The sequence below is a fragment of the Ursus arctos genome, unplaced genomic scaffold (genome assembly GCF_023065955.2).
Source record: "Ursus arctos isolate Adak ecotype North America unplaced genomic scaffold, UrsArc2.0 scaffold_2, whole genome shotgun sequence".
Classification (NCBI taxonomy): Eukaryota; Metazoa; Chordata; class Mammalia; order Carnivora; family Ursidae; genus Ursus; species Ursus arctos.
In genome coordinates this window covers 62,171,122-62,193,605 of record NW_026622874.1, presented here as the reverse complement: position 1 = coordinate 62,193,605, position 22,484 = coordinate 62,171,122, and the positions used below count along the sequence as shown (strand labels likewise).

The 22,484-nt window shown below is 47.5% G+C and overlaps 2 protein-coding genes across 2 annotated transcripts; both read right to left on the bottom strand.

The window, feature by feature from the left end:
* Positions 1-8,376: 8,376 nt before the first annotated feature.
* On the bottom strand, positions 8,377-9,321 carry LOC125283440 (olfactory receptor 6N1-like). Its single transcript, XM_048224859.2, has one exon. The coding sequence runs from the start codon at positions 9,319-9,321 to the stop codon at positions 8,377-8,379; it is 945 nt and encodes a 314-aa protein (XP_048080816.2).
* Positions 9,322-14,648: 5,327 nt separating this feature from the next.
* Positions 14,649-15,941, bottom strand: LOC113250237 (olfactory receptor 6N1-like). Its single transcript, XM_026491580.4, has one exon. The coding sequence runs from the start codon at positions 15,728-15,730 to the stop codon at positions 14,786-14,788; it is 945 nt and encodes a 314-aa protein (XP_026347365.4). The 5' UTR covers positions 15,731-15,941; the 3' UTR covers positions 14,649-14,785.
* Between the last annotated feature and the right edge of the window lie 6,543 nt (positions 15,942-22,484).

The following is a 22,484-nucleotide window of genomic DNA, read 5'->3' as shown; positions in this document are numbered from 1 at the left end:
TCTCCCCGGAAACTGGCAAGATCCTTGAGAGTAAATGGAGTACTGGGTTACCTATCGCACATGCCCACCGACGCCCAGAACGGCCAATACCTGCGAGCTCAATGCAAGCTTTGTGAATGTCCTCGAACTTTTCGGTAGCCTGAATTTAAGTTCTATTTTTTGGTTGCACCTGAACACATCCTTCTTGTCGTCCCCTTGGCAATCAAGCTCAATATATCTAAAGGAACTTAGCATGGTAAATTTTGTCTTGCCTCCCTTCCCCTAATCCTGCTGAAGAACCCATGACTCTTGCCCACCCAGAAAAATCAAATTCAACAAGTATTTTTGATCATCTTTGGTGTGTAGTAACTGTTACGATCACGTTTTGTCTTTCCACCAGGTAGCTTTTCTGAAGCCAACTGTAGGTGGAGGTCCAGGCAAACACGGACTAATTCCACAAGCACCCACCCTCTGGATCTAAGATGTTAATGTCAGCAAGCGTCTTTAACCCCCAGGTGGAGAGCCTGCGTACGGCCCTCTCTAGGTAAAGGCTTTTCTTTTTTTTTTAGTCATTTATTTTTATTTTATTTATTTTAAAGATCCACTTATTTATTTTAGAGAGAGAGAGAGTACATGCACATGAGTGGGGGGAGGGACAGAGGACAGACAACCTTTAAGCGGACTTCTGGCTGAGCTAAGGCAGGCTCAGTCCCAGGACACTGAGATCTTGACCTGAGCCGAAATCAAGAGCCAGCTGCTTATCTGACTGAGCCACCCAGGTGCCCCCATTCGTTTCTAGACACACGATGTATAAAGATGTAATTTTATGACATCAGCAATTGAAAGGTGTGGGCAAGAGAGCTGTAAAAAAAGCAGTTTTTGTGTTTTCGAAGTTAAGATTATATAAATTCAAACAAGTGTTACAACTTTAGGATGTTAAATGTAATCTCCACGGTAACTCTAAGGAAACTAGTATAGAATATATCCAAAAGGAAATGAGAAGGGCATTGAAATGTTTCACTACCAAAAAAAAAAAAATCATCTACACACAAATGAAGATAGCAATGCAGGAAGAAAGGAATACAAAGGCTATACGCATATAGAAAACAGATAATATGATGACGGAAGTAAGTCCCTCCTTATCACAGTAATTACTTTAAATGCAAATGAATTAAACTCTTCAGTCAAACAACAGAACTTAGCAGAATGGTAAAAACACATTAAGCAGCTATGCACCGGACAAGAGACTGACTTTGCTCCAAAGACACAAATAGACTGAAAATTAAAGGATGGAAAAGATATTTCAAAAGAGAGCAGCTTTGGTTATAATACCAGGTAAAATAGATTTTAAATAAAAAACATTTACAAGAAGCAGGGGCGCCTGGGTGGCACAGCGGTTAAGCGTCTGCCTTCGGCTCAGGGCGTGATCCCGGCGTTATGGGATCGAGCCCCACATCAGGCTCCTCCGCTAGGAGCCTGCTTCTTCCTCTCCCACTCCCCCTGCTTGTGTTCCCTCTCTCGCTGGCTGTCTCTATCCTGTCGAATAAATAAATAAAATCTTTAAAAAAAAAAAAAACATTTACAAGAAGCAATGAAGGATATTATATATTAATAAAAAGTTCAACACTGCCAGAATATATAACAATTACAAACATTTATACACCTAATAACAGACCATCAAAATATACGAAGGAAAAATTAAAGGGATTAGGTAAAGGCTTTTCAAAGACAGCTGCCCCCGAGACGATACACCTCATTAGATATTTGCATTCACAGTTCCCGTGTTATGAGTGATTTTCTCAGAAGACCCCGCTTTCTGCCCTCGTGCCAGCACGTAGCCAGTCCGCGGCGGCACATGGGGCAGCTTCCTGCCTCTCAACATCGTCAAAGCAGGTGTTAGCCGCGCTCTCGGCTGTAGAGTGAATTTGAGTGTCAAACGAGGGGATCGGGATCACGGAGAGGATCTTCCAGTCTGGTCGTCTGTGATTCTCAAAGCTAGACACGGCAAGTCCTTATTTAAGTCATCTTCCCACGAAGCCAACTCTCCGATTTCAAAATATTAGCTGTTTTCAAATCCCTTATTACAGGTCCTACCTTTCAGCCTCCAGTCGGCATCGCCAGCGTGGCCCTCAGCTCACCCACGAGCAGGTGCGCGTCGCCTGCATCTGTTTCCGGCTTGCTGGGCTCAGACATACTTGGGAGACCAAGACTGGATCTAGGAGCCTTTTCTCCTCTTCAGAGAGTCCACCCCATGGGGCAGGGTCCCCCGAGCCAACCCTGACTGTTTCAGGCCACGAGGGGCACGAGCAAGGGAGAGACCTCCGCCCCAGAGGCAGGTGAGAATAAGGGCCAGCCTCCTGGGAGGGCACCTGGACGGATGCCATGTCACCTTCCACCACCTGGGCTCCAAGAAGCTCTCCCAAACGCTCCCTGTCCCGTCACCCCTTCCCCGACACCTACCCCCTCCCTACTGCCACAGACTTCTTAACACAGACTCTTGGACTCTGGCTCTGAAAACACACCCCACCCTCCCACCCCTCGTCCCGTAACCACACGCACCCCTGCATTTCCTGCCTGGCCTCACAAGTTCAAAAAGACTTTGTCTTTCCCCACATCTTTCCAACCAATTACTTGCCCTGATCATGTGCCTGATCCAGCCCTACCTCGCTCTTCCTTCAGGAAGCCTCTCTGATGGGAGCTGCCTGTGCTGGGGGTGGAGGGAAAGCAGAGGTCTTGGAGCCTCAGCAGCCTTCATTTCAACCCCGTGTCTACTAAAATACCCATGTACGGAGCCCCTGCAAGGTCACGCGTATCTCCAGGCACAGTGCCTGCACGAATGACACCCTCGCACTTACTCGTGAGGTGGCTGCGATGCTTAGTCCCATTTCCCATGTGGGGAAACCAAGGCACAGAGAGGGTAATGATGTGTCCCCAGGTCACACAGCTGGAGGCGCCCATGCTTTGACCCCAGAACCGTGTTCATCACGTTGGTAGCGGTCGAAGAAACGTAAGCAAGGTCTCAGGTGCTGCCGGTTTCGGGGCCTGTCCCCCCGAGCCCCGCTCATTGCCACATGCCCTCAGGCAGTCCTGTGTGTCTTTGAGTCTATGTCGTCCCTGCGTTAGTGTGTGTGCAGTGAGGGTGAAGTGAGACAAACCCAAAAAGTAACCGCATTTGTTCTAGAATGTGTCTATATACCTTCCTGCTTCCTGCCCTAGATGTAAATGTTTGTTAAACTCTTCAAAATAACTTTGTAACCACAGAGAAGTTACTTCTCTTCCAGCCTTATTTTCTTCACCCTTAGAGCGCGTTGAGGGCATGGCAGTGCCTTCCAGCCGAAGGACGGGAATGCACCTGCAGGGTCACTAGATCAGCTCTATGGACTCCCCGCTGTGAGGGGCTCACACATCGTGTGCACCATGCAGGGTTTCAGTAAGGGGGTGTTGGAGCAGAGTTCTAAAAGATTCGTGTTAGGGCGGTCTGGGGGCGGACTCAAGGGAGCAGGACTTGGGCTGAATTGGATTCTATGATCGGGCATCTTAATGAATCTTACCCAGAAGGTAGGTGAAAGCTGTAATTGATAAAGAAGTAATCACTCATATTCGCTAGGAGAGGGAGATTCTTTTCTTAAGGTTTGTATGGTGATGTCATTTTTGTATATGCATATACATGATTATTAAGTGGCCTTTTTCTTTCTCACGTTATCACAATGTTATCACAGTCACAGAGGGACCTAGTCTGATGTTGCTATTCTGTGATAACACCATAGCTGGCTTTGAATGTCTCTCTCCTTCTCAGATAAAATACATAAAAGGGGGCGCCTGGGTGGCTCAGTCATTAAGTGTCTACCTTCAGCTCGGGTCATGATGCCAGGGTCCTGGGATCGATCCCTGCCTCGGGCTCCCTGCTTAGTGGGAAGCCTGCTTCTCCCGCTCCCTCTGCAGCTCCCCCGGATTGTGCTCTCTCGCTCTCTGACAAATAAATAAATAAATAAAATCTTTTTTAAAAAACGCATCATTGAGTGGTATTTCCAGGAATTCTATGCTCTGGAGGGGCTAAACACAGGAGTTACCTTTTTCTTTAATACTTGGTGGATCCCAAGAACCCTCACTTGCTAAGCTATCTGAGCCTGATGCTTTCTTTACAGGAAAACTTTCAACTAATCTGCTGTTAAGATTTTCCACTGCTTCTGAACTTGACACTGAGAATTTTAAATTTCCTGAAAATGAATCTAGCTAACTAAATTTTAATTAATCGGACTATGCTATTTATAGTTCTCATTTTATCATTTTAAACTTTGCAGCTTAAACCGATAGTGTATTTTTCATTCTTCGTATTTCTTACCCCTCTCTTCCTACTGTTGGTTAGTCTTGTCAGGAGTTTTATTTTTTTCATAGAATGACCTCTTTAATTTATATATCCTCTTTGTTGTATTTTTTATTATATTAATTTCTGCTCCCCTATGCATCTTTTTCTTCCTTCAACTTCCTTCGTCTTTTCCTCTGATGTTATTTTTCTAGGTTCTTACCTTAGACTAATTTTGCAATTCCTTCTCTTACAATGTAAACATTTAAGGTTATGAATTTCTCTCTGAGAGGTATTTTCGCTTTACCCAGAAGTTTTGAAATTATGATATTTTTATTATTGTTCAGGTCTGACTGTTTTCTTCTTTCCTTTATAATTTCTTCTTAGATTCATAAGTTGTTTAGAAGTGCTCTTTTATTTTTTTTAATTTTTTTTAAAGATTTTATTTATTTATTCGACAGAGATAGAGACAGCCAGCGAGAGAGGGAACACAAGCAGGGGGAGTGGGAGAGGAAGAAACAGGCTCATAGCGGAGGAGCCTGATGTGGGGCTCGATCCCATAACGCCGGGATCACGCCCTGAGCCGAAGGCAGACGCTTAACCGCTGTGCCACCCAGGCGCCCCAACATTTTCTTTTCCTCTGGAGATGTATCCTCTTAGCAAATGTCAAATATACAATATCCTATTGTTGACTGTGGCCACCAAGCTCTACATGGGCTCTTCAGGACAGAGGGCACACGTCTTTAGCGTACCCTATTTTACAGCCTAGCATGTGTTTAATTCCAAGCACACTTCAAGTCGATCTGTATTTTATGTGCCTTCAGTGGGTGGGTCATGTCAATTAGTATCTTTAAATGTTTTATATCCTTACTTATGATTTATCTACCTGGTGCATTATTTCCTTGGTGGGGGGAGGGAGTCGGATATCTTACTTTGGCAGTGGGTGTCGTCATTTGCTTACGGTTCCCTCACCTGATTATGGGACTTCCTCCATAGGGATAGCCCCTTTCCAGCCCATGGCAGCGAGCAGAACACGCAAATGGGGTGGGCGGCTTGCCAGCAGGGAAGCAGAGCAGAGGACTGGGCCACACATGTCCCGGTCCTCTTCCAATTTCACCAATCAGATCAAGTCAGTGGTTCTCAGACTTGACCTTGCTCCAGATCATCTGGAAGCTTGTGGAAACACAATTGCCAGGTCCCACCCTCAAGCTTTCTCATTTAGGTAGGTCTTGGGTGCACATTCTCACTAAAAAAAAAAAAAAAAAAAAAAAAAAAAATCGTTATTTATGGTTACAGTTTCCCTGAGAAGATTCCAGGTGACTTGTTGGGCCTCATTTACCCCTCGGTGAATCAATGCTCCCTGTGTTTGGGAAAGCTCAAAAGGCTGTCACCTGTTTACTAAGTGAAGCAAAGAACTAGAGAAATTACCTATAATATCTTATTTTCAGATCTTTATGACGGTAGAGAACAAAATACCTTTCCGGTAATGACTCTGTAGGCTCATGTAAATACTGTTTTAAAGGATTTTCTGCATCTGGTCTACATTTAAGTGAAAAGTCACTTCTGAGTTCACACAGGCTCTCAAAAGCCAACAGATGGCAGGAATAGCAGAGAAAGCAAAGTCTCGGGGGGCACAATCAGACTCTGTTTTGTTAAATGCTGTTCTTTCCTCTTGCTCGGGACAGTTAATTAACATTTTTGACCTGAGTCCAGACTCTTCACCCACTAACTGATCTTGGAAAGAAATTCATCCATTTTCCTGCTGTGGGAAATGTAATGAGAAAATGGACACAAAATACTCCAGTATAAATGGCATGTCTGCGTAAGAGATTGTGGGGTTAGACAGGAGCACGATGGTTCCATGGGGGAGGGAACCCACTCCTACCTCTGGAAGACAAAGTAGAAACAGCAGGATGCCCGGGGCCGAAAGCTGGCCAGAGAAAGCTTCGTATGTGCCCATGCATGGCAGGACATGTTCTCTGTAAGTGGGACATTTACTCTGTGGGAGAGATGGGCAGGCCCCCCGAGGACCGCCATGACCTATCGAATTTGCACACCACAGACCACTTCTCCTGCTGTGTGGCACTCGGTCAAGGCCACAGACCTTCTGTTTCAGGTCAACACGGCAACTTAGCGGCCATGTGGCCTGGTGATATGGTGGGAAGGGTTAGAAACCCTTAGTACTGTCCATTCCTAGCCTATTTCTAAATTCCCATGTAACTTGGTCAGGTTATTTCCCACCTACTGACTTCAGTTTTATCTTCTGTAAAAACAGAGGGATTCTGAGCAGATGGCTGCCTAGGCCCTTGCCTAACCCAGAGGTTCACCTACTTCCAGATGGTGTCTGTTCCGAGTCTTCAGATGTTCTATATTGGCTTAACCTAGCTTGAATCTTGTCCCCTTGTCTCACCGGGACACTCCCCTCTGGTCCCGAATCCACTCCCGCAAGAAGGCATCAATTGCTTTGACTGGGGACAGGACAGGGTCACAGGTTCGATTTCTGCTGTTGTTGTGACTTTCCATAAGATTAGCTTTTAGGGTTTAATAATATCAAAACAAGTTTCTTCTTACTTAAGACCCCCCCAAAGGTCAGAGCAGAGAATGTAGTCCAGATCTGGGCTGGATGGTCAGGGAAAACTGACCAGAGACCAAGGCTACATTGTCCTTAGAAAAACCTCAAGCTGGACAGTTGATCTTCATTTAATAAGTGGGAATTCCCAGACATTCTATGTGAGGGTTACTGATTCGGGAGGGAGGTCAGTGCTACTGTATGCCGTCCTCCATACATTTTCCTTCTAGTAAAACAGGTTAAAATGAACACCAAGTCATCCTTGCATTAGAAATAAAGTATCTCAACATCATTAGGGAAAAAGAGGAAACCCAAAACTCATTCACTCTATCATTGTTTAAAATGCTGCCCAGAATTATTTTAAAAATAAGCTTTCTCTTTGTATTTTCAGTAGAGCTGCTGCCATGTTGTCCTGCGACAAGGCGTCCCCTATGAGGATCCTACAGTTCCAAGTCTGGTCTGAAGGGAACTTTCACAGAAGTCCCAACTAGGTCCCCATGAGATTAGGATTCCAAGGTCTGAGGCTTGGGGAAGGATCAGAATCAACGTCTGTGAAGCTACTTTACTTTCCCTCAGTCCCTTTCTGCCAATCGAGCGCTGCTTCCCTCCCTTTCATGACCTTCCGCCACCATCGAGGCACATAGAACAAAAAGGAGATGTTTATTTCTTGATATTAGTCAATATATCACTGGTGGTGATGGAGGTGGTGATGGTGGTGGGGGGGGGCGGAAGGAGAAGCAGGAGGGTGGGAGCAAGGGAGAGGGACGGAGGACAGAATCTTCAAAACAAAACTGCGAACTCTCTGAAAACAGAAATCATGCCTTCTTTTTATTATCTCCTCTTGGTTCCCGGAGCCAGCACGGTGCTCACGGGACTCCACCGGTGATGTTGCCCGGATGACCAACAGACGATCTCAAACTCACAGAGCAGGGCATATTTCTGTGACTCACGTCTAACCATCAGCACCCCCGGCACCCTCATCTCTAACCCCGATCTTCCCCTTTAGAGAACAAATTCCCAGCTCCAGCTTCACTTTCCTGTACCGCGGGGTTCCGGGGACATGGAGCCGCGCGCAGCTCCGAGCCATCATCCCACGGCTTTCCAATCCACACCTGAACATTCACCTGAGAAGTTCGTTCATTTTTCCTTGCTAACCTTGTTTCCCTCCTTTCTCGGAGCTTCTCCAGGAATCCCATCCTGAGCATAATCCCACAGTCAGCGTTTGTTCTTCCAAATTCTTCCAAACGCAGTTCCATCGCTCAAAGTTCCAAGTTTGCCTACGTATCTGCACCGAAATCCTTATTCTCGGTTATTTTTCCTCAGATGTGTCCTTCCATCCCTACTGGGTAGGTATGCGTTCAGAGGCCACGTCTCTCTGATCTCTACAATGTTCTCAGTTTTCCTCCCACCAAGACTCAGTCCACTTGAATTGGAATATGGAGTGTGTTTGAAAAAATTATTTGATTGGTTTTTTTGATCGACTGACCAACTAAATCCTACAGTCACCAAATGACTCTAGAGATCCTCAGGGTCCCTTCCACATAGCCCTAATCCTCTGGGTGACCCTTCGGACAGCCTCCTTCACCTCCTTGTTGCGAAGGGTATAGATGATGGGGTTGAGGAAAGGGGTGAGAAGGGCATACACCAGGGCCATGTGCGAGTCGGTGCCCTTGGAGCGGCTCTCAGGTGACCCCACATAGACAACAAAGGCAGAGCCAAAGAACAGGGCCACCACGGTCATGTGGGAGGAGCAGGTGGAGAAGGCCTTGGCCCGGCTGGCTGCCGACGGCAGCTTCAGCACGACTCTCAGGATTCCCCCGTAGAGCCCTAAAATGAGCACGAAGTTGCTTGTGTTGAACACGCCAATCACTACAATATATACTCGGGAGTGCCAGCCCGTGTCCACACACGCCAGCCGCATCAGTGGGGCCAGGTCACAGAAGTAGTGGGCCACCTCTCTGAAGCAGAAGGGCAGACGGGCTGTGAGGCTGGCCGGCACCAGGGCCACGGAGAAGCCGGCCACCCACGTGGCCCCCGCCAGCCACAGCCGTACCTGTCTGCTCATGAGCGTGTGGTAGCGGAGCGGGCGGCAGACAGCCAGGTAGCGGTCCAGCGCCATGACCGCCAGCAGGTGGCACTCGGTCACGCCCAGGGAGTGGAAGACGTACAGCTGGGCGAAGCAGCCAGCCGCCGGGATGGGCACGCGCCCCCAGAGCCACGTGCGCAGCAGCGTGGGCACCGTGGTGCTGACGTAGCCGAGCTCCAGGAAGGAGAGGACGCTGATGAAGAAGTACATGGGCGTGGACAGCCCCGCGTCCACCAGCACCAGCACGATGATGAACAGGTTGCCCGCCAGCGTGAGGACATACACGCACAGGGTGCCCAGGAACGCCAGAGGCCGCAGGCTTCCGGGCGCCGTGAAACCCGCAAGAACGAAGCTCTGGGTCCACGTGTGGTTCCGCTGACCCATGACTCCCGGGAACAAGGGGCAAAGACAGAAGATTCCCTCACTTCGGAATTGTCCTTCCTGAAAACTTTCCCCAGAGCTGAAAGTATGGAATGAATAAACCTGAAAACAACTGAAATGTCATCAAGCACACTTTTCCACCTGTCACTTTCCGAGAGGAAATGAAGGCCAGAGGGCAGGAGAGGTGTGCATGTCACACTCTTGCTGACAGAGTGGAGTCCAGGTTCCTGGTGCAGCTGGTGCTTTTCTGGGGGACAGAACGTACCCCTAGATTGGGAACCCAGGGTTTCCTCCCACACTCCCCACAGGGACATAGGAGAGACAGGAAATTCTTGCACTCATCCCCTTAAGGTCCAAATGAGATGTCCCTCGATCCTCTAAACCACCCACAGCTGGATCCCCCGTGCCCAACAGTCAGCTGTGCTAAACCGTGCAAAAGGGGACACACACTTTCTCAAATGTGCCTGCTGGGTCTCCCAGGGGGAGCCCCTCTGGAATTCAGGAATGTTCTCAGTAAAGGCTGGAGGAGGAAGCAGTGGGGGAAGAGAGAGATGTCCTCTGCGAAGTGCCCCCTCACAGCTCAGAACGGAAAGGACAGAAGAGGAACCAGTGAGTAGACTGGGTGCATTCTGAGGAAGGGTTCCCACTAAGAAGTCCCCGAGGCAGGTGCGTGTGAACGGATGAAGTCAGGACGCCATGGTATTGGTCTAGAAGGGCGGTAGCATAAGACGAAACTCACCCTCTGTTGGAACTGGCTTTCTAAACTTGCGTTGCCACTAACTCGAAATGAACATTGACCCTGACCATTTCCTCAACTTCCTCTTCTCTAAAATGAAAAAGTTTAAACAGATGTCTTACAAAGGACTTGCAGCCTGGGTAGTCGGTGGTCCTCTAAAGCTACTGAGAAATGGTTTTGGGGTGAGGGTGGAGCTAGGTGATCTACACTAAGGTCCCAGAGTTCTCCTCCCACACCCCACACCCTAGTGGGGCTCCCCTAGGAAAGATCAGCACCCTCCCCTCAGCCTCAGCTTCCCTGCGCTCACCTCTGCTGCCCCATCCCTGCCCAGTACCTGACTGTTGGGAGGACATTAACTCTCATAGCGTCCTTCTCAGCATCCTTTCCACCCCAACACTCTCTCCCACTTATAACTCATGTTCCCGGACACGCTGGTCTCCCTGGCTCCTTGCTGTGTGCTCCCCCGGGGTTTCTGGGTGTAACTAGCTCTCCCCAGGGGCTCCTCAGAGGCAGGAAGCTGGGCACAGGGAAGTGAAGCACATCTTCTGTATTTCTCAAGTGACTTCTCTCAACCCTGCAACCCTGATTGTTGGGCTCAGAATCCAGTCTCAGGGACGCTGTCTCCTGTGGGCCACACAAGTTTTTGCAAGTTCCATATAGCTTTCTCTGAGAAGAGACAGTCCATCTCACGTAATCTCATGCACACATGGACAGTAAGACCTTGAGTGCCCCAGAAGTTTTGCCTTTTCAGTCTTTTCACAATTCTCCTTGCGACGAGATTCCTCATCCAGCTTCCCTTGCCGACCACCCCTAATCTCAGCACCAAACAAGCACCGTCCTTTCAGGCACTATCACTTCTGTGCCCGACATCACCACCTCCACGTTGTCACGTTTGGTGTGTCCCTCTCATTATTCACTGGGTCAGTCATGGTTTGTCGAACACCTACTCCACTTCTTTAAGAGCGTGTTCTAAGTCTCCGTCCCCAGTATGGCCGCCATTACTTACACCACCTCTGCTATGATTACCAGGACTTCCTCATGAGGCTTATCCACTCTTTCATGATTACTTTTGTTTGTGTTCATATCCTCAATATTCTCATCAAAAGCCTTGAGATTAGCATCTGAGCTCTGACCTCAGCTGAGCACTCTCTGGGAGTATCTATGGAATGAATACGGAATTCAGAACAATCAGAGAAGAAAAACATTTCTCTAATGAAAATAATGCATTTGAATCATTCATAGATGTGAATGTCCTTATTTTTTGGAATCAAAGGTGGGGAGAAGACAGTTGTTAAGTGTAAGGTAAAGAGCTAAGCGTAAAGGGTGAGCCAGTACGTCAACACGGAAGCGGACAGAGTCACTAGCCTTCTAGCTTCCTGCTGGGGCTGAGGACTTTTGAGCAAAAGGAAAAGAAGATATTTGCCTTTGAGAGTGTTGATGCAATTTCAGGATTGGAAGAGTCTCCGGGGGAAAATTCTCACGTGTTCCGACAACCAGCCCGCACGGAGCCTGCGTCCCACCTCATGTGAAGACCTGACCTTTCACCAGGTGGAGAGTTGCAGCTGAACTTCTACTAAATTACTGCATCCCCCGCAGTCCCAAATTCCAAAGTAATCTACACTCTTATCCCCCGTTCATGGGTCCGTATAGGTTCGTCCCCTCTCTAGGCTCTTCAAACAAATCCTCATGCTGTACCCAGAGCGGTCACATTAACACTTACTTGTTGTCTCTATATCACATCGCAGTGGGAACCCCACAGCCCCATCTAGAAAGCCGGACTCTGAAACTGGTGTGCACGGGCATTTCCACAGCCTCGTTGTACACCTGCATGTCTTGGCGTTAACTCAGACGATTAGAAGGCTGTCAGTGGGTTGTAAAGACCCAAGCATAGGACGTGTAGACATTATCTGGAATCGGCAGTACAGAAATAAAATATACAAGAAAGGGCCAAAGGCTTCCACGTACAGGCTTTGCCAAGCCAGAAAGCTGTTTATTCTCCTCTTTGTCACCCCCTTTTAGGAGAGAGTGCTTCCCTGGAATCTAGCCTGCATCAGGACCGGAACGAGAGAAAGACATAGGAATTCATGTTTCCCTCAAGTCATTCATGATTCGGGCAGGAAGATGACATCCCAAGTTATTTGTTCCTAAAACATAAGTGAAAAAAGGATGATTCAATGTGTTCAAAACCTTACAGTACCATTGTTAATATTTGGAAACAGTGTATGTTTCTTAGAAGATAAAAGTGAACAGATGAATCATTATTTTAAGGCAATGGCTTTAAAAGTGATTTTTAAATTTTATTAGTCTAAATATTTGTATGTGCTGTATTTCTGTATAAGGCATTCTTAAAAAGGGTGACTTCAAGGTTAGAAAAATTGTATCAGGTATCACAAAAATAATGTGAGAAATATGGGAAATCATGGTCACTCATTTTATTCCTTTATTTAATATATCTTTCAAACATCTTTAATTCCTAGGCCTTACGTAGGAAGTGGGAAAAATGAGATGCATAAAACACAGTCCTTTCCCTTCTGATGTTTACTGCAGTGTTTGGGAGACAGACCCTCATATCAGCCAATCATATAAAAAAAATATTAGGTTTTGGGACGCCTGGGTGGCTCAGTTGGTTAAGCATCTGCCTTCAGCTCAGGTCCTGATCTCAGGGTCCTGGGATCGAGCCCCACATTGGGCTCCCTGCTCAGTAAGGGTCTGCTTCTCCCTCTGCCCCTGCTCATACCTCTCTTTCTCTTTCAAATAAATAAATGAATAAAATCTTTAAATATATATATAAGGTTTTTTAAATGTAAGAAAAAATTTAACTTCATACACAATGAGATCAATTTGAAAGTTAAAACTACAATGAGACAATATTTCTACAATTTTCATTTTACTGAGGACCGAGGTTTAGAAATACACTTTATAGACATTGTTGTGGGAAAACAAACTTTGATCCACTGCTGATGGAAGAACTAAATGACATAATCCCGTTCAGGGAAAATTTAGGAATAATTACCCGTATCAGATGCATTTGCACTACAGCCCAGGAGCAGCATTCCGGGAATGTGTGTGCACACGTGGGAAGTGAAGCTTACACAGGTTATCCTTGCAGTTCTGTACTTAACAGGCAAAGTCTGGAACAACCCAAGGGTTCTTCAATGGAAGACCAGTGAGATTAAACACAGGATGGAGTACTATGGGGTTAATTTTAAAATGGGAAAGCAGTCTCCACAAGGAAACGAAAAGAGCTCCATGATTTCTCATTAGGAAAAAGGAAAGCAAAGGAGGAGGAACAGAGCAGAGTATGGGGCTTTATGCTTAAGAATGGGAGATTAAAAAATATTCTCATCTTCTGGGTTTTGCATGCAGAAACACTGTAATCCTACGGGGAGAAGTGTTACAAGTGGTCTACTGGCATGGAAATGAGGAATAGAAAGGAACAGTTGGGTTGGGAAGGTGAGTTAGCAAGACTGCTTTGACCGTTGAACCCTTCAGGAATATTATTTGTTAAAGCAACGAAATTATACGTATATTTTAAAAAACCATGTGGGTTCAGTGATTTGCTATGGTCGTACATCCTTGCTTGCCCCCAGATGACCCCCGTTTATTTTACCTGAACCGCAGAGCAGTCATTAATCACACCCTCTGTGCTCACGGGTGCATTTAGCTGGTATGACAAACCAACCATCTGCTTGATAGAACGTCAGCCCTCATGCCGGTACAGAGCCGATAGCCGGTTATGGAGTTAGTGCTGGCTTGTTCTCACTGTGTCTCCTGCTAGTCTCACCCAGATGTCACCAGGGGAGAAGTGGACAAAGCCAGGCCTTGCCTTCAGCACTCACCCCAATAAGGCCTTGCTTCTCAACCATTTTTCTCACATTACGGCACACAGAAAAATCAACACCATCTGTAGAAAACCCTTGGGGGAACAGAAAGGCTGCTTCTGCCAGAGGCAACCAGCCCGGGACTCCAGCTCCCTCAAAGGGCATGTATTGGGGGAGGGGGCCAGCCACTCAGCACCCCGGTTATTTGTATCAGTTGGGAAACTGCACTAAGGAGGACCTCAGCTTTCTAGTTTAGAGCGAAGGATCCCAGGAGGTTGCAAGAGGGGAAAGATTGTAAATTGAAGGTGGGGGAATTTGGAGCAGCGAAGAGATCTAAGCAAGAGCCTGTCTCCTGTGGGCTATAAGAGGGGCACTCGATGTCTGACACACGTTTGACTCTCAAGAGTTCGCTCATTATTCATTTATTTGTTCATAAATCAGTGAATGCCAAGCGCCGGGCTAGAAACCAACAGTGCTGCCTTGATTGGTCAGTTAGCTATTTCTGTCACCGTCCTTTCTCTGGGACACCCCTCCCCCCTTAGCTTTAGATTCTCTTCCTACCCCCCAGTGTTGTGCTCTCTCCCCAGCTTAGGAATTCAGCAAAATGATTTGCATTGAGCCCATTTTTTTGTTTTGTTTTGTTTCCTGTTCCCCTTCGTGGTGTTTCTCCCCCCCACCCCCCCACCCCCGCTAGATTGGAACAGAATCAAACACACGTTCCTTCCCTCGACATCTGCCAAGTCCGATGAACCCAGACTATGTCCTCCTGGGTGAGTGTTGGCAGCACGTTTGACAAATAAGCGGATGGCTTCGTTCCCTGGTGGTGACTGTCAGTCAGACCAGATGACTGACTGGCCGACCAGTTGGCTCCCACTGTGGCCAAGCAGCTGGGCTGTGACAATAGAGATTGTCAGGGTTCCTTCCACATAGTCCTGATCCTGACGGTGACCCTCTTCACCGCCTCCTTCACCTCCTTGTTGCGAAGGGTATAGATGATGGGGTTGAGGAAAGGGGTGAGAAGGGCATACACCAGGGCTATGTGCGAGTCGGTGCCCTTGGAGTGGCTCTCAGGTGACCCCACATAGACAACAAAGGCAGAGCCAAAGAACAGGGCCACCACGGTCATGTGGGAGGAGCAGGTGGAGAAGGCCTTGGCCCGGCTGGCCGCCGACGGCAGCTTCAGCACGACTCTCAGGATTCCCCCGTAGAGCCCTAAAATGAGCACGAAGTTGCTTGTGTTGAACACGCCAATCACTACAATATATACTCGGGAGTGCCAGCCCGTGTCCACACACGCCAGCCGCATCAGTGGGGCCAGGTCACAGAAGTAGTGGGCCACCTCTCTGAAGCAGAAGGGCAGGCGGGCTGTGAGGTTGGCCGGCACCAGGGCCGCGGAGAAGCCGGCCACCCACGTGGCCCCCGCCAGCCACAGCCGTACCTGTCTGCTCATGAGCGCGTGGTAGCGGAGCGGGCGGCAGACAGCCAGGTAGCGGTCCAGCGCCATGACCGCCAGCAGGTGGCACTCGGTCATGCCCAGGGAGTGGAAGACGTACAGCTGGGCGAAGCAGCCAGCCGCCGGGAGGGGCGCGCGCCCCCAGAGCCACGTGCGCAGCAGCGTGGGCACCGTGGTGCTGACGTAGCCGAGCTCCAGGAAGGAGAGGACGCTGATGAAGAAGTACATGGGCGTGGACAGCCCCGCGTCCACCAGCACCAGCACGATGATGAACAGGTTGCCCGCCAGCGTGAGGACATACACGCACAGGGTGCCCAGGAACGCCAGAGGCCGCAGGCTTCCGGGCGCCGCGAAACCCGCAAGAACGAAGCTCTGGGTCCACGTGTGGTTCCGCTGACCCATGACTCCCGGGAACTACTTTGGGGTCTTCTTGTCTTTGGAAAACGTTCCTAGTGCCAAGAACTAAGTGTGAGCACCTGGTCGGACCTTGGAGTTCTCTCCCCAGGGCCGCTCCTTTTGCGATGGAGGAGTTTTACTCCTGGGGGCAGATGCGCTCAGACCCACATCACAGAATCTGTGGTCGTCGGGCTGGACTAGAAGCCCAGGCTCCTGATCCCAGTTCAGTCCTTTTCTAATTTATAATATTAGGTTCTAGAGAGTCAGGCACCTGGATTCCACCATCAGGAAATAGGAGACAGGTAAATTCCTACCTCTACCCTTCCTATCCTTTCCAAAGATGAAAAGACCAGCAAACCTGGGGTGTGGAAAAGAAAGGAGTCACCCCCCAAACGTGACTGTCAGGGACTCTTTCTGGAAGGCCCACTGGAGCTTACAGACAGTGCCCACAAGCGCTGGAGGGAGAGGCGGGGAAGGACGGAGGTGCAGGGGCTCGGAGAACAGTCCCCGACCTCTCAGGTCCGTGGTGCCCGATGGTGGCTCCCTCAGCAGACACGCCGCGTCTTTGGAAAGATGATCTCCACTGGAGAAATGCACCAGGAATTCTCATGCAGGAAAACCGCGCGGTCAGAAGTCCGAAGCACGAAGTCCTGTGCGATGGAAAGAAGAGACTTCTCTGAATCAGGGATTTGGCTTGGACATGTGCTGTGTCACTGACCGGCAATGCACGCTGAGCTGAGCAACTTCTCCTTATATACCCTTACATACCCTGCACTTCTTCTCAAAACTAAAAAAAAAAAAAAAAAAAAAGGGTTTGAACAGATGTTTTCTAAGACTCCACAACACAGAAAATGTATGGTTCCCTAAAGCTACTGAGAAATGGTTTTGGGGTGAGGGTGGAGCTAGGTGATCTACACTAAGGTCCCAGAGTTCTCCTCCCACACCCCACACCCTAGTGGGGCTCCCCTAGGAAAGATCAACACCCTCCCCTCGGCCTCAGCTTCCCTACGCTCACCTCTGCTGCCCCATCCCTGCCCAGTACCTGACTGTTGGGAGGACATTAACTCTCATAGTGTCCTTCTCAGCATCCTTTCCCCCCCAGCACTCTCCCCCACTTATAGCTCATGTTCCCGGACACGCTGGTCTCCCTGGCTCCTTGCTGTGTGCTCCCCCAGGGTTTCTGGGTGTAACTAGCTCTCCCCAGGGGCTCCTCAGAGGCAGGAAGCTGGGCACAGGGAAGTGAAGCACATCTTCTGTATTTCTCAAGTGACTCCTCTCAACCCTGCAGCCCAATTGTTGGGCTCAGAATCCAGTCTCAGGGACCTTGCCTCCTGTGGGCCACACAAGTTTTTGCAAGTTCCGTATAGCTTTCTCCAAGGAGAGACAGCCCATCTCACATAATCTTTTTTTTTTTAATCTTATGTTAGTCACCATACAGTACATCATTAGTTTTTGTTTTTTTGTTTTTTTCAAAGATTTTTTTTTTTAAGATTTGTATTTATTTGACAGAGAGACAGCCAGAGAGAGAGGGAACACAAGCAGGGGGATTGGGAGAGGAAGAAGTAGGCTTCCCAGCAGAGCAGGGAGCCCGATGAAGGGCTCAATCCCAGGACCCTGGGATCACGCCCTGAGCCAAAGGCAGACACTTAACAACTGAGCCACCCAGGCACCCCAATACATCATTAGTTTTTGATGTAGTGTTCCATGCTTCATTGTTTTCATATGACACCCAGTGCTCATTGCAATATGTGTTCTCCTTGTTTCCCAACACCGGGCTAACCCATCCCCCCCACCCCCCCTCCCCTCTAAAACCTTCAGTTTGTTTCCTGGAGTCCATAGTCTCTCATGGTTCATCTCCCCCTTTGTTTCCCCCTCCCCTTCCTCTTTCCCTTCCTTCTCCTAATGGTCTCCCTGCTATTCCCTATGTTACAAATAAGTGAAACCATGTAATTGTCTTTCTCTGCTTGACTTATTTCACTTCTCATAATCTCCTCCAGTTCCATCCATATTGATGCAAATGTTGGGTAATCATTCTTTCTGATGGCTGATTAATAGTCCATTGTATATATGGACCACATCTTCTTTATCCATTGGTCTGTTGAAGGGCATCTCGGCTCCTTCCATCTCACATAATCTCATGCACACATGAACAGTAACAGAAGTGAGCGTCATCTTTCTAAAAATTGCCTTGTAAGACTTCTCAGTCAGCTTCATTTCCACCAAAGACAAGAGCTGGATGACCCAGGAAGACTGAACCAGCTGTTTGCCCACAGCGAGCCTTGCCATGGTTTGAGAAAGTCAGCAGCCCCAACATTTTTCTTTGGGTCCCTTCCTGTCCATGACGACCACCACCACTGGCTGCCCACGTCCACTATCACGCATTCACTGATTCACTCGTCATGCATGTCTGCTCGGTGCCAAGCGCTGGCCCAGAGCACCGCCGCCACCTCCACCACCCCCGCCGTCACTCCTTATACCACGACCACCATGACTCCTACGCAGGACACCTGCGTGCTGCTGACCCAGCTGCCTGTCGTCATTCTCAGGTTATGACCATCAGCATCGTCTTCATAAAGGTCCTGCAGTCAGTGTGTGAATGCTGACCTCAACCGGGTACCATACATATGCAGCCACTGGATGGATATACATATTAGACAGAAATCATCAATCCGTTGAAGAATGAGATCTGCCTCACTTGCAGATGCAAATGTGGTTGAACATTTAGCGATCAGAGACACAGGATAAGATAGTAGCAAAACTAAACGGGCTATCAGGACATTAGCCATGAGAGATTTCCCCATAGACCACACACACTTAGAACCAACCATCGTATCTCCTCGGGTCAACCGAGAAAATCTTCCTGAGAGAGCTAGAGTACTTTACATGCTTTTGAGAATTTTACTTAAGAAAACAATGTAACCTCCAGATCAGAAGAATCTCTACTTGAGTAAAAATTTCTCAAACATTTGGGCAATTAGAAGTTCTCGTTCCGTCATTTTTAGCCTTGAGCCTGCACTCCCTGTCCCCGGAACACCTGACCTTCCCCCAGGATGGACGTTCGCAACTGCCATCTGACAAAATTGCTGCGTTCCCCACGGTCCCAGACACCAACCACTCCTAATCTACAGTCATATTTATGGATCTGTAAGGTTCGGAGACAGACGTCCCCCATGCTCTGGAGTGCCCCCGACTGTGCATCCCCGGCTTGGCAATAAGAGCGTATTATAATGACAGCATTCGTCTTCAGAAAGCAATCGATGTGACACATACACACGTCTATAAGAAGCTTATACACAAACCCAGATCTTTGCAATAATCTGTGCTAAAGATTTGGCAGTATATATGAATAAGGGCTGGGGCTTTCGAGTTAAAAGTAGCAAGAAGAGAGAAAATAAGAGTTGGAGCGTTCCAAGCGTACGCTTTGCTTGGCAGAGGAAGACATCTATTTTCCTCACATCATCCTCCAGGGGCCGGCGTGCTCACTCACTACTTATTCTGTACTAGGAAGGGAGCAAAAGCAAGAGGTACCTTCTGATGCCTCCATCAAGTACTTACAGTGTAGCAAAGGAGAACAATGTAGTGAGGACCCTGCCAGGGTGTTAAGTGAAGAAAGCGGGATTTCCAAAGTGTCAACATTTTATAATATGATTGTTAATATGTGAAAAAAAAAGCCTATGTACAGGAAATGATTAGAAATAAGAGATGTGTAATTGTTGAAAACAGTTGCATAAGTGATTTTTCATTTTTAGTCATCTAAATATTCTATATTATGGACATATTTATATATAATATTCTTCAAGAAAGAAAAAGATCCAAAGGTTAGAAAAGGTGTTATCAAAAGCGGCTTAAATAGTATGAGGAGAGGGAAAATCACAATGATTCTGTTCTTCATTCATTAAATATATTTATTAATTTTTTTTTATTTTCCACACTATTAAGGAAAGTATGAGATGGATAAAATATAATCCCTTTCCTCAAGATGCTTAATTTGGAGTGAGGGAGACAGACCCCAAAATAGGCATTTATAAAATAACAGGGGCTCTTAAATGTATGAAGAGACATTCAACCTGACTGATAGTAACATTCACACAATTTTAAATACATTGAGGTACTTTCCTCACCTTCGGATTGACAAAGATCCAGAAGTTTAAACACACCCTTTGTTGGCAAGCCTGCAGGGAAGCATTCTCATGCCTCGTTCATAGGAGTGGAGAAGAGCACGAGACATTTGGAGGACAATGTTGCAATACTTGGGCTCACTGCCCATCCACTTAGCACAGCAATTCTGCTTCCAGGAATCTGTCTTACAGATATGGATGCACGCATATGTGAAATGATGTGTACACGAATTATTCATTGTAATTCTGCTCGTAACTGCAAGGCTGGAAGCAGCCCGTGAACCTTCCTATAGGGGCCCGGTTAAATTAAACACACGGTGCAACACTGTGCGGCCATTGACCAAAAGGCCATTTCTATAGTGATACGGACTGATCTCCACAGCGCATATGAGAATATTCATATTTACTTGTTTTTGCATAAATAAACACTGCAGGGTCGTAGGAAACACTTAGGGAAGTTGTTTCCTACTGTGGGGACGAGCGCTGGCAAGGGATAGCAAGGGGCAGAGGGACATGGGTCAGAGAAATATTCTTCTGCATATACTATTCATAATATTTTTATTTATTTTTTTTTAAGATTTTATTTATTTATTTGACAGAGATAGAGACAGCCAGCGAGAGAGGGAACAAAGCAGGGGGAGTGGGAGAGGAAGAAGCAGGCTCATAGCGGAGGAGCCTGATGTGGGGCTCGATCCCGTAACGCCGGGATCACGCCCTGAGCCGAAGGCAGACACTTAACCTCTGTGCCACCCAGGCGCCCCCATAATATTTTTAAATTTTTTAATGTAGATATATTATCTATGAAAACAAATATATGTTTTAAAATACATGTTAATAGAGTGACATGGTACAATCATATATCCTGGTGCCCAAGTGAGTTCTGGTCAGTGCCTGTTTTCTAAGGATAATGATTTGTAGTGCCCTGCTTCATTCTTTAAAATATGTGGGTTTATTTGATAACCTATGTAAGCATCTGGGTGATAGAATGTGAGCTTTAATGCTGCTGCAGAGTTTGTGTTCTGAGTATGTGTGTATCTGTACGCATACGTAATCATTCGCTGGCTCCTTTCTTCTGCCGTGTTGACACCAGCTTTATCACTCCAGAAAGAAATAAGTCAATAAAGTGGGTGTGTGGGTGTGTATATGTATATGTGTATATATATATATATGGATATTATGGATGTAGTGTGTATATATATAGTATATGGAAAGATATATATATGATCTAGTATTAAAAATAATCCTATTACTTATATGTAAATATATAAATGGTATACTTAGTCTATGGAAATAGGTACGCATATACGGTATATATAGAAATAAGGATACATATATAGTATATAGAAATAAGTGTATATGCTTATTCCTCTCTTTCTGGAATAATAGCACGGATGTTAACACGGATGAAGGAACCAAAGAGTTGGCCCTGAGAGTTGGCCCCCAAGAGTCACATGGATGCATTGCTTCTGACTTCTTTCTGCATCATGGCAGAAGAAAAAAAAGTGATATTTGTAAGACACAATAAGGTGAACAAAAAGGCTGCTTGCTGACCCATGCACACGGCCCAAGGGGCTGATTTCCTGGACTCTCGCTTACCACTCAATGGGAGAGGTGTGGGGAGGGGAGTCAGTTGCTCCCCTTGTGTCTGCTCCTGGCGGGAAGCCCTGCCCTAGGGACCACCTGAACGGAAAGACCCCAAAAAGCCCGTGAAGTAAGAGGGAGGGTGAGTCCAGAGCACTGCACTGATGTCCGCGAGGGGAATGATGGGGCGGGGGGGTTGGGAAGGGGACCTTCTCCCCGTCGTCCTCACTAGGACTTCAGGAAGTCCAATCGTTCATTCATTCCTTTTTCATTTACCCGTCAGTGGATGACACACAGGCTCTGTACGAGGAGTCGAGGGTGGGACGTGTGCTTCCTGGAGCTGTTTGGTGAGCACGTCCGTTCCCACAGCGGGACTGCAGGCCCTAGGGCTCACCGCACAGTATTGAAGAGGAGGACCCTAACAATCGCCAGCGATGCTTTTGGCCTGCCCCCCAGGAACGCGCTGGCCCCGTGGTGTTTGCTGTCCCTGGGAGTGCCCCTCAGTAAGAGGAGCTGAGAGACCACAGCGTGGGTGAACAGAAAGACCCCAAAGCTTTGCATAAGGGCAGAGGGTTAATTTTGCAAGGGCAGGGACAAACATACAGGCAGTTCCAGGGGGATTTTGGAAACCTAGACCCAGAGAAGATGCTTGATTTGGAGTCTTACCAATGCCAGTGACCCACACGTGACGGCCATGGGAGATTCACACAAAACGGGGCGCTCAAGGAAAGGAATTCTGGCCACAGAAACCTACATGGCAAATCTGAAATAATAACGACCATCTCTTATGTAGTGTTTACTAGTCTCTACTCTTTCCAAGTATAAACTACTGTAACCCTCACAAGAATTACTTAAATAAGATACCACCGTCGTCCTCATTTTCCAGATAGGATTGAGTGCCTCGTCCAAGGTCGTGGAACAAGAAAGTGGTAGAGATAATGATTGATCGAATCAGGGACACGGGCTCCAAAGGCCCTTCTGGAACCATGGCACTGCCCCGCCTCCGGGATGGTAAGGCTGCTGTATTATTTATGGACTAGCTCTTCACTCTCAGGATATAG

Bases quoted from the DNA above. Each gene is read 5' to 3' on its own strand.
- LOC125283440 (XM_048224859.2), bottom strand. From the start codon at position 9,321: ATGGGTCAGCGGAACCACACGTGGACCCAGAGCTTCGTTCTTGCGGGT.
- LOC113250237 (XM_026491580.4), bottom strand. From the start codon at position 15,730: ATGGGTCAGCGGAACCACACGTGGACCCAGAGCTTCGTTCTTGCGGGT.